This window comes from Anopheles aquasalis, chromosome 2 (assembly GCF_943734665.1).
Source record: "Anopheles aquasalis chromosome 2, idAnoAquaMG_Q_19, whole genome shotgun sequence".
Classification (NCBI taxonomy): Eukaryota; Metazoa; Arthropoda; class Insecta; order Diptera; family Culicidae; genus Anopheles; species Anopheles aquasalis.
In genome coordinates this window covers 31,945,944-31,957,500 of record NC_064877.1, presented here as the reverse complement: position 1 = coordinate 31,957,500, position 11,557 = coordinate 31,945,944, and the positions used below count along the sequence as shown (strand labels likewise).

Genomic DNA, 11,557 nt, shown 5'->3' with positions numbered 1-11,557 from the left:
AAAGCGAGATCGCGTGAGAGTGTGCGTGTGTATGTGTGTGAGTGTGATTTTTATTAATCCAGAGGCAAGAGGTTTTATGCATCGCCACCATCTGCGTGAACGAAACGGTAGAGGGGAACACACTTGCCGCCGGATGCCTCCTAACTAGTAGTAGAAGGGAGAAGCAACATACAGTGTAATATACAGTCGGATCTAAACAACAAATGACGCAAAATATAAACTTAAACTGATTATATCAAATCATAAGTACACCCACTGGTATTTGTAGCTGCGATGGTTGTATGTATGGCATTGTTTGGTTCCAATCACCAGGCGGAACACGATAGAGAGAGTGATACGTAAGATGAAGAGTAGTAAACGCAGAGAGAGTGAGAAGTGATGAAGAAGAAGGTGTGAGCGCAAGAGGCGAGCGGAAACCATTAATCCGTTTTTACAGCAATCAGCTTCGCCTGTGGATTACACTTGGAAAACACTTGGATACTTGGTAGTGGGGCGAAACTTCTAAGTGAAAGATACAAGCACCGGAGGTGTGGGCAACCAATTGATATGGTCGCCAACTCACAACCATCTCGCTACACTGCATCATTTGCCTTGGGCTGCTGATACACTAGGCCGAATGCAGCGCCGTAGTTGTTGGTCCGACCAGGACCAAACGCGACTTCACCGATCCGATTGTCCATGAGAGGGGCCCGTTTGTGGTGTGGTCCGTTATAGTTAGCAGGTAGCAAAAAGAAGGGCAAAGGGACGGTTCGCCAATTAAATAGAACTGAAGTGAATTTCCCCGACTGTCTCAACAAAACCACAAAAGAAAACAAGCAACAAATTGCGGGAAATCACTAGCGATGAGGGGTGAATATGAAAAACAAGCCCTGGATGAAACAAACTTGAAATCATTAACTAACGGGGAATCCGAAGGGTGGGGAAGATAACCCCGTGCTATAGAATCTAGACAAAAACATATTGAGGAGAGAAAAGTGCGAAGGGCTGAAGGTAAAATATAACAAAAAAAGTAAAATAAAAAATAGACAAGATTTTGACCATAAATTCTGAGAGAGAGAGAGAGAGAGAGAGAGAATGATGCTGGGACGATGATTTGAATAAATGGCATAAGAAGAAATGCAAAATGTGAGTAGTGGAAGCAATGAACCTCGAAAGAACGTACCGGTAATGAACTGCAACTATATTAATTTGCATATCACCCATATCTAACACTACTTTTACTTGTTGCAAAAGTTACAGAAGTTACTACGTGTGTCTGAGTCTGGAAAAGTGCAAATTAATTCCCACACGCACACGTTTTGTGCACAGCTGACTATAAGTGACTGTTCTTCATACACCCAACACTTGCACTGTGGAACTGTGGCTACTGTGGTAAATTTATCTGGAGCAACAGAACAAATTAACCTGAGTAGGCTTCTTCTACTGACAACGGAATAAACGAGCTTTGTAGGCTGCAAGGGATTTCATCTCAAAAATAATGGGATAACATCAACCAAACTGGAGTACCTACGTAGTCAGAGTATGCATTGAGGATCATTCATTTTATTACGTTACTCTCTAATCTGTACCCCGCAGGGCGTATCGGAGCCGAGCGGTGCAAGGCGACAAAACAAAACAAAAAAAAAAAACGGGGCAGTCTGTTCATCACCAACAAAGAGATAAATGCTGCTAATGTATATTTCTTGGAAGTTCGTGAAACCATTTTGGCCGCTAAAGGCTAAAACCGGCCCGACCATTACGGCACCTCGTGGGATATGTGATGCTCGTAGTGAATGACCCGCTCACTGGGACTGTCCTCCCCCGATGCACCGTCGAACCCCCCACTGGCAGCAGATCCGGTGACGAAGCTACGGAACGAAACCGTCCGCTTGACCGTTTGTTTCTCCCTGGCTGGACCGTGGCCTTCGGTCGCCGGCATGGGTAGCTGGCTCATGTTCTCCTTCTTCACCGCCACCACCTTCCTTCGCTTCCGATCGATGGTCGTCGGTGACGAAGCGCTCGCTGATGGTGCTGAGGGTGGCGGCGGAAACAGCAAACGGCTAGCGATCTGCCGGGACTCGGAGACGTACATACACTCCTCGTGGTTCACACCGGTCGCATCCTTGCACTGATAGCACGTCATCTCACCATCCTTCGATCGCTTCGACTTGCGACAGTTGGACCAATCACGTGTCGCAAAATCACTCAACACCTTCGCCACCTCATCCTGCTCACCGTAATCCATCACGTAGATGTCGGAATCGTCGGTGGCCATGACGGTGGCCTTCTTCTCGGGTTGGGCGGCCCCTTTCTCACGCAGCTTCATACTGATCGGAGCTCTGTTCGAACGCATATCCTTGATTACGATCGATGGCTGATAGCGATAGCCACCGCCATTGGCCAGCTGATGGGGGTTCGAGCGTAGTATCGGTCGTGGCAGTGGCTTCCGTGGCAGGCTGGTGGTGCTAGCTTCCGGCGCCGTCGTTTGGCGCTCCGGACGATCAACTGAACCGTCGCCGTCGTCGTCAGCAGCATCGTCGTCAGCTCGGTCGTCTTCCTCGTCGTCATCGTGCTCAACGGGTTGCTTCGATCGTTCTGGGCCATCCTTTTTGCTGTCGTAGCTTCGCTCCTTCACGAACGCGTACTTCCGGTGGTGCGGTTCCGTGGCGTAGGCACAGCTCTCCGATGCACTGTCACTGGCCGGATCGTGACAAACGCTGCACACCATCCCGTCCTTCTCGTACGTGCGACAGTTCCGTGGATCGGCCGAAAGGCGCTTGCTTTGTTCCTCCGATTCCGCCTTAATCCGCTCGTAATCGTCGGATGAGGAGTAATCGAACCGATCGAACTTGTAATCACCATCCTCTTCGTCGCCGGTATCGCCCTTACCGCTGGCTGTTGGCTTCTTGGACTTGCTGGCACCTTTGCCACCTGCCTTCCGCTGCTTGGCCGCCACCACTGGTCGGTTTCGTTTCGCCTCGACATCGTCAAAGTGTTTGGCGATAAACTGCTCGTACCGGGTCGCATAATCTTCGACGTCCTGGCCTACTTCCTCCGAGTTGTCCTTACCCTCCTCCTCCTCCTCTTCCTCATTGTGCTCGTCTTCGTCATCGTCCGCATCACGATCGGTTTCCAATTGCGTTTCCGGAGCGCGCTTTCGCAGCTTCGATCCTCGCAAACGGTTGGCACGTTTGGCGCGCGCCAACAGGACACTGTCCGGCCGGATGTAGGAATGGTCGAAGGTAAAGGCCGGTGTCGCCGAGATTGGGCTAAACTGTGAGAGATCGTAATCCGTCCGGAAGAACGGGATGTCCGCATCGAACTCATCAAACTCCGTCCCCTGTTGTCGCGCCGTGTCGAACAATCGGAATTCATTCAGTTCGAGATCATCGTCTTCCAGTGCTACTGCACCTGATGGTGGTGCTTGAAGATCAAACTCACTGGCGTAGCGAAGTAGTGCACCGGAAGTGACGCGCACCGCGGCTAGATCCAGAACGAGGAACCAGCACACCACAGCCAAACCACCGCCACGTGACACCCTTGTAGCAGCCATCACGATAACGCAACACAACGGAAGGCGAAACGGTGGAAACGAATATAAAATGCTCGAAATGGCAAACTGTCGCAAAACGATTGATACTAAGAGTTGATATCCCTAGTGCTACTGCGTGCTGCTGCTGCAACCTTCATCACCGAAGGCCATTTTCGGACTGATACCTAGTGATCGTTCGGGGTAGCAACTTTATAAGTCTCTAGCCGCGGTACGGTGATCACCGCAGACGCCTTGGCGTTGAATAATCCGCGTGTTCCGCGGATGGGAAGAATGCAAACCCTGGCCAAATGCGAAAACCACGCACGCAACCTGCATCACCGGCAACAGCAGCTCCCTGCTCATGCTAAGAAGCTGGAGCTGGAGCGAACCGAAATTCGGAGAAACCGGAGGAACCACTCAGCCGTATCCTTCCGCCCAAACCAAACCAAACCAAACCATGGCATGCAAATCGATTGCATTTTGGCCACCAACCGGAGATCTCGCGCCAGCAACCATGATCGATTTCGGTTTCGGAGAGCAACGGCAATCGGTCGACGATCGGTGGCGTGAAATTGACAAACACTAAAGATTCGAGACGACCGCACCAGCGTGTGCTGCCGCTGAGAACCCAAGCGTTACAATACCTGCGGGTGGGGGTGGGGGGTTGGGGGGGGGGGTGGCTGCTTCAGTTCGTGTGCTCCAATTTAATGCGCACTGATTGCACTGAAAAGGAAAGTGTTTTGTACGGGTTTTGGGAGGCAGGAGAGCCACCGCATTTGCATGGGTTTGTGGGTCAAACAGGATGGAATGCTTGTTACTTAATACCGGGATGGAGGTTATTGACCGTTCGAGTCAGGGAATCCACCCAGTCCGCCGGGAGTTCGAAGTGTGTGATGTGCCCTAACACGAAAATTGAATGGAAAAACAGGAAAAAAGGGAAAATTGTGACCAAATTCCATTGGCAAATTGAGTTCCGTTGAAAATGTGTAAACTATTGACTAGAACCAGAATCTTGCATATTACTATCTTACTATCTTGCGTATACCGTTCCAAGGATGTTCAAAGAACCATCTGAGGAAAAGGTATTTGAGATTTCGAATAAGTAATCAATCAATTACGATTATGCTACTTCGTCAAAATCACTGCAAAGCATTACTGTGACTCACTTGCAATATTCCAGTTGTTTTTTTTTTCCTGGACATTGCCCCGGTCTTTTGGTTTTTGTTCGCAATGTCCTTGAATGCCCAGACTGCGTGCTCACACACATTTGGCGATGATCGTAACTGTTTGCACTAAGTTTGAGTTTTTGTTTCTTTAGCGTAGATTCTTTTCGAAACGTTCTTCTGTTCGAAATGTGTACCTTTTTGATTTTTTTGCAATTGTTTCATGCAGCATGCACATGAAGGCTAGTAATTGAAAGGATCTAATGATAGCAGTTTCAGTGGTTAGAAGAACACGCAGGCAAACATCAATATGAGACTACAGACGCTGCATGTATGCCCTAACAGGTAAGGGTAAAAATAATAGGTAAGCATCTGCCGGAGAGAGCTATCATCATTCATTGCTAGATAATGACAATACTTCTGTAATGCGGTTAACTACACGCATGCACGCTTTCATTCCTCATTTTTCAAAAAGCTAAAAATGTCGCCTAAAACCGACCCTGTTTTCATTTCACCTTAATTTCTCGCCATTATTAACACCAAACATTCAATATGCGCACACATGTACCTCTACTAAAATATAATCCGTAACCTGTGTGGGGTGATCAAGATAACAGAAAGCTGTTTTTGAATTGCAGAACCGTATACCGTAACCGCCGTGCATGTCGTGAAGGAGTCCTGCGGTGTCAGAGGAATTGCTGGGAACAAGGAGGAAGAAGGAAAAAATCAATCTTTTACCGACATGGTAAACACACTGTACGGCATCCATTCACTCACCAGGACGGTGACGACCACGACAACAAGCACACGTGGCCTACCATTCAAATTGCATGTACCACGCACACGATCGCCATGGTGACGGTGGAAGCCAACACAACCGGGATCCAGGGGCGTTCTGCACGCTAGCAGGCGAAGGATGGGGATGTTTCGATTTTAGTTCTGTTGCTGTTCGATATGAGTTGCCCAAAAGATCAATCAATACTGCGTCGTGGCTGCGAACGGAACGGACCGCCATCGCCAGGTTCTAGGAGATCCTTCCTTTTCCCACGGTGATCGAACGTCGTTAATTGTTAGCTGCCAGGCGAATCAACATGAAGCACCAACAGGTGGTACCGGACTACGCGGCCATGGTGCAAACTTCCGGCACCTGCCTGTGCTTGGTGTTTTGCGGATGGGTTCTATTCAAGTGAGTCATGCCGTCAGCCGTGAAACTACGGTGACAAATCACTGTAACCGTAACCGATTTTGTTCGTGGTCAGGCTGGTGCAGGCCGTCTTCTGGTTGCCGGGATATCTCGAGAAGAACCAAGGACGTTTGTATCAAAAGTTGGAGCCTCCCAGTCCGACAGAAGATGATTCGCAACAGGAGAGGAAAGCGGATGGTGAGGGCGTACAACGCAGCAAGCCTGGGGGTGATCGATCGATGAAAGAAGAGTCAGAAAATGCTGATGGCACGATCGAAGAAGAGCAGGAGGATGACGAGATAGAGGAGAATAGCGACAGAGAAGCGAATGATAGTGAGGATAGTGAAAGTGACAGTAAAAAGGATAAATAAGGGATCCTATCTTACGCTAAAGATGAAATCGGTTCGAGCGGGATCCGTCTTGCATCGCATCGACACAAGAAATCTATCAATCTTTAAGGGAAATAAAAACTACCCATGGCTTGAATGGGTGCTTACCAATTAAGTTAATAATCGCTACTGATACCTGGCGTTTTTACAACGATCAATCATCACGAGGATCAATTTGCTCCAAGTAATCAAGTTCAAAACGTATGTTTGATTTTAAAGTGCTCGTTTAAAGTGAAAGTTTGTACGCTCATAACTTGAGAACGGATGGGCCGATTTCACTTATTCTTGGCGCGATGAATTCATCTTGCTCTGCGTTATGTTAATACGTTTAAAAATTTGAGTCATTTAATGGCAAAGTGGAACTCAATTTTGCACCGGATTTCCACTTCAAAGCCTGCTTCACTCGATATTGTTTCAAAACATTGGATTATATTTATATATTTCATATATTACTAATATACTAATTAATATATTTATATTATATTATATTCAAATATTATATTATTTTATCAAAAATAATATATTAGGTTGGGTAATAAGTCTTTTCGTATTTTGGCAATAGATGGCTTTGGAGTCGTCTATCTCCACCGTTATAAATCACATTATGTCATACCATACCACGTTGTTTTAAGGGACATTTGATGTATCTTTTCATCAAAACAAAACAGAGTTTGGAGCAGAGGCCAAAAAGTTATAGCTGTTCAAAGATGAGTGAAAATAGTGAAGAAATTCGCTATATTTTGAAAATGTTCTACAAAAAAGGGAAAAATGCCACGCAAGCCTCCAATTAAATTTGTGATGTTTAGGTGGACGATGCTGAATCAGTTCGTGTAGCATAACGATGGTTCGTGCGCTTCCGTTCTGAAAATTTTGATGTCAAAGATGCACCTCGCTCTGGCCGACCTATCGTTGCTAAAGTCGATGAAATTATTGAAAGGATAGACCAGGATCGTCACATAAGCAGCCATTACATCGCTAAGGAACTAAACATTCACTATAAAACCGTTTTGAGCCATTTAAAAAAGGGTGGCTACAAAAAAAAGCTCAATTTTTGGATACCGCATGAATTGTCTGTGAAAAATTTAATTCACCAAATTAACATCTCCGATTCTTGCTTCCGATGCTGAAACGGAATGAAATCGAACCGTTTCTGAACCAAATGGTTACAGGATATGAAAAGTGGATCAAATACGACAATAACGTGCGAAAACGATCATGGTGCAAGAATGCAGAAGCTACACAAACAGTCCCAAAGCCAGGAAGACGCCGCGGAAGGTTATGCTCTGCGTTTGGTGGGATTGGAGAGGAATCAATCATTATGAGCTACTCCAGACTGGTCAAACTACTAATTCTAGACTTTACTGTGACCAACTGATGAGATTGAAGCAAGCAATCGAGGAAAAACGGCCAGAATTGGCCAACAGAAAGGCCATCGTCTTCCACCATGACAACGCTAGACAACACACATCTTTGATGACTCGGAAAAAACTGGGAGTGCTTGGCCGGGAAGTTTTGATGCATCCTCCATATAGCCCAGACCTTGCACCATCGGATTACCACTTGTTTGGTTCTATGCAAAACTCCCTTAGTGGAGTACCGCTACCTTCAAGAGAAGCATGTGAAAACATCGTGTCACAGTTTTTTAACGATAAACCACGGAGTTTTTACACTAAAGGAATTATGTCTTTAGCCGAAAAATGGCAAAAGGTGGTTAACCAAAATGGATAATATTTGGTTGAATAAAGTTGCTCAAAACTAAAAATATATCCCTTTGAAGTTTTACTCAAAATACGAAAAGACTTATTACCCAACCTAATATATAAAATAAGAAAGTTTTAATAAAATAAAAATAAACAATAATAAAACATAAAATACAATTAAATACAATACATACAAACATATATATAAAAAAATATAATTAAATTAATGATTTTTTTTCAATTGTTTAATAATAAGCATATAATATTTATAAATATATATATTATTATATGTTAATTATTATTATTACTATTTAATTTATTACTTTTATTTGTTATTGAATTGTTTCTAAATAATAATAATAATAATAAATATCTTATAATATATTTGTAAATATCTAATAATAATATATATAATTCATATTTTTTTTTTTATATTTATTTATAGATTTTGAATATATTGATATTATTTTCTATTGTTTATTATTATTTCAATGATAAACAAAATAAAAATATATAAAAAAAATATTATTTTTATAACAATAAAAATAGGTAATATATGGTAACATATATATATTTATATATAAAATATATTTTATATATATTATATATATATATGAATATATATATTATATATATTATATATATATATGAATATATATATTATATATATATTATATATATGAATATATAATATTATATATATATGAATATATGAATTATAAATATAGAATTATATATTTATATAAATATATATTAATATCTATAATAATAATAACATATTATTAGATATAAATAAATATTGAAATATAATAAAAATAATATTTTTATTATTATTAATAATTATATTTTTTTTTATATATTATTATTTTATTTATTATTCAATAAAAATAAATAATAATAAACTAAAAATATATATTTTTAATAATATATATATATATATATATATATATAATATATATTTATTAATATCTATATATTAATATATATATATATTAATATCTATAATAATAATAATAATAATAATAATAGTAAACATATAATATAGAAATATAAATATATATAAATATATATATATATTTGATATAAATAAATATTGAAATAAAATATTTATATTATTTTATTTATTAGTGAAATAATAATAAATAATATAAAATAATATCAATATATTAAAAATATATAAATGAATATAAATTAAAAAATATATGAATTGTATATATTATATATTACGTATTAAATATAAAATAATAAGAATAAACATATAATAGAAATATATAAATATATTATTAGATATAAATAAATATTGAAATATAATAAAAATAATATTTCTATTATTATTAATAATTATATATTTTTTTTATATTTATTTATATGTGTAGATATATTTATATATATAATATAACAATAATATATATTAATAATATAATATATTATAATATAATAATAATACATAATAATAATAATAATAATAATAATAATTACATAATATAATATATATTTAATATATATATATGTATATACATTATTAAATATATATTATATATATAAATATATCTACACATATAAATAAATATAAAAAAAATATATAAACTATATTTATTTTTATTATATATTTATAAATATATTATTATTTATTTATATACATATAATTATATTATTTATTATTATTATTATTATTTATTATTATTGAATAATAAATAAAATATTAATATATAGAAAAATTTATATAATTAATAACAATAGAAATATTATTTTTATTATATTTCAATATTTATTTATATCTAATAATATATTTATATATTTCTATTATATGTTTATTATTATTATTATAAATATTAATATATATTTATATAAATATATAATTATATATTTAATATTTAATACGTAATATATAATATATACAATTCATATAATTTTTAATTTATATTCATTTATATATTTTTAATATATTGATATTATTTTATATTATTTATTATTATTTCAATAATAAATAAAATAATATAAATATTTTATTTCAATATTTATTTATATCAAATAATATATTTATATTTTTATATTATATGTTTATTATTATTATTATTATTATTATTATAGATATTAATATATATATATTAATATATAGATATTAATAAATATATATTATTATATATATATATATATATTATTAAAAATATATATTTTTAGTTTATTATTATTTATTTTTATTGAATAATAAATAAAATAATAATATATAAAAAAAAATATAATTATTAATAATAATAAAAATATTATTTTTATTATATTTCAATATTTATTTATATCTAATAATATATTATTATTATTATAGATATTAATATATATTTATATAAATATATAATTATATATTTATAATTCATATATTTTTTTTATATATATTCATTTATATATTTTTAATATATTGATATTATTTTATATTATTAATTATTATTTCAATAATAAATAAAATAATATAAATATTTTATTTCAATACTTAATATTTTTATTTATTATTAAAAATATAAATATATACTATAATTATAAATAAAAAAATATATAATAATATATTTAATATTTAATATATAATATATATATATAATTTTTATATTTTTTTTATATATTTATTTATAAATTTTTATATTTATTATATTTTATATATTTATTATATTACTTATATACTAATTAATAGATTTATATTATATTATATTCAAATATTATATTATATATTATTAAAAAAAATATTTAAAATAAGAAAGTTTTAATAAAATAAAAATAAATAATAATAAATAATATAATATAATTAAATAAATATATATAAAAATATATATATAAAAAAATATAATTAAATTAATATTTTTTTTTTTAATTGTTTAATAATAAGCATATAATATTTATAAATATATATATTATTATATGTTAATTATTATCATTACTATTTAATATTTATTTATATCAAATAATATATTTATATTTTTATATTATATGTTTATTATTATTATTATTATTATTATTATAGATATTAATATATATATATTAATATATAGATATTAATAAATATATATATTATATATATATATATATATATATTATTAAAAATATATATTTTTAGTTTATTATTATTTATTTTTATTGAATAATAAATAAAATAATAATATATAAAAAAAAATATAATTATTAATAATAATAAAAATATTATTTTTATTATATTTCAATATTTATTTATATCTAATAATATATTATTATTATTATAGATATTAATATATATTTATATATTATACTGGTCAAACTACTAATTCTAGACTTTACTGTGACCAACTGATGAGATTGAAGCAAGCAATCGAGGAAAAACGGCCAGAATTGGCCAACAGAAAGGCCATCGTCTTCCACCATGACAACGCTAGACAACACACATCTTTGATGACTCGGAAAAAACTGGGAGTGCTTGGCCGGGAAGTTTTGATGCATCCTCCATATAGCCCAGACCTTGCACCATCGGATTACCACTTGTTTGGTTCTATGCAAAACTCCCTTAGTGGAGTACCGCTACCTTCAAGAGAAGCATGTGAAAACATCGTGTCACAGTTTTTTAACGATAAACCACGGAGTTTTTACACTAAAGG

The 11,557-nt window shown here is 34.9% G+C and overlaps 3 protein-coding genes across 3 annotated transcripts in view; 2 read left to right on the top strand and 1 right to left on the bottom strand.

Moving 5' to 3' along the window:
- LOC126574452 (uncharacterized) overlaps positions 1-246 on the top strand; it is a 16,553-nt gene extending 16,307 nt beyond the window's left edge. The window contains exon 13 of the mRNA XM_050234662.1: positions 1-246. This exon is cut by the window's left edge and continues 1,694 nt beyond it. The gene's annotated coding sequence lies outside the window, so the exon portion shown is untranslated.
- A 1,489-nt stretch (positions 247-1,735) lies between these two features.
- Positions 1,736-3,532, bottom strand: LOC126574444 (uncharacterized protein DDB_G0286299-like). Its single transcript, XM_050234649.1, has one exon. The coding sequence runs from the start codon at positions 3,530-3,532 to the stop codon at positions 1,736-1,738; it is 1,797 nt and encodes a 598-aa protein (XP_050090606.1).
- A 2,195-nt stretch (positions 3,533-5,727) lies between these two features.
- LOC126569844 (nucleophosmin) lies at positions 5,728-6,240 on the top strand. Its single transcript, XM_050227228.1, has 2 exons — positions 5,728-5,860; positions 5,934-6,240. The coding sequence occupies exons 1-2, from the start codon at positions 5,766-5,768 to the stop codon at positions 6,226-6,228; spliced, it is 390 nt and encodes a 129-aa protein (XP_050083185.1). The 5' UTR covers positions 5,728-5,765; the 3' UTR covers positions 6,229-6,240.
- Positions 6,241-11,557: the final 5,317 nt, after the last annotated feature.

Excerpts from the sequence above, each read along its gene's own strand:
- LOC126574444 (XM_050234649.1), bottom strand. The coding sequence starts at position 3,532 with ATGGCTGCTACAAGGGTGTCACGTGGCGGTGGTTTGGCTGTGGTGTGC.
- LOC126569844 (XM_050227228.1), top strand. The coding sequence starts at position 5,766 with ATGAAGCACCAACAGGTGGTACCGGACTACGCGGCCATGGTGCAAACT. Across the intron at positions 5,861-5,933 it reads TGCGGATGGGTTCTATTCAA|GCTGGTGCAGGCCGTCTTCT; the intron begins GTGAGTCATGCC and ends GTTCGTGGTCAG.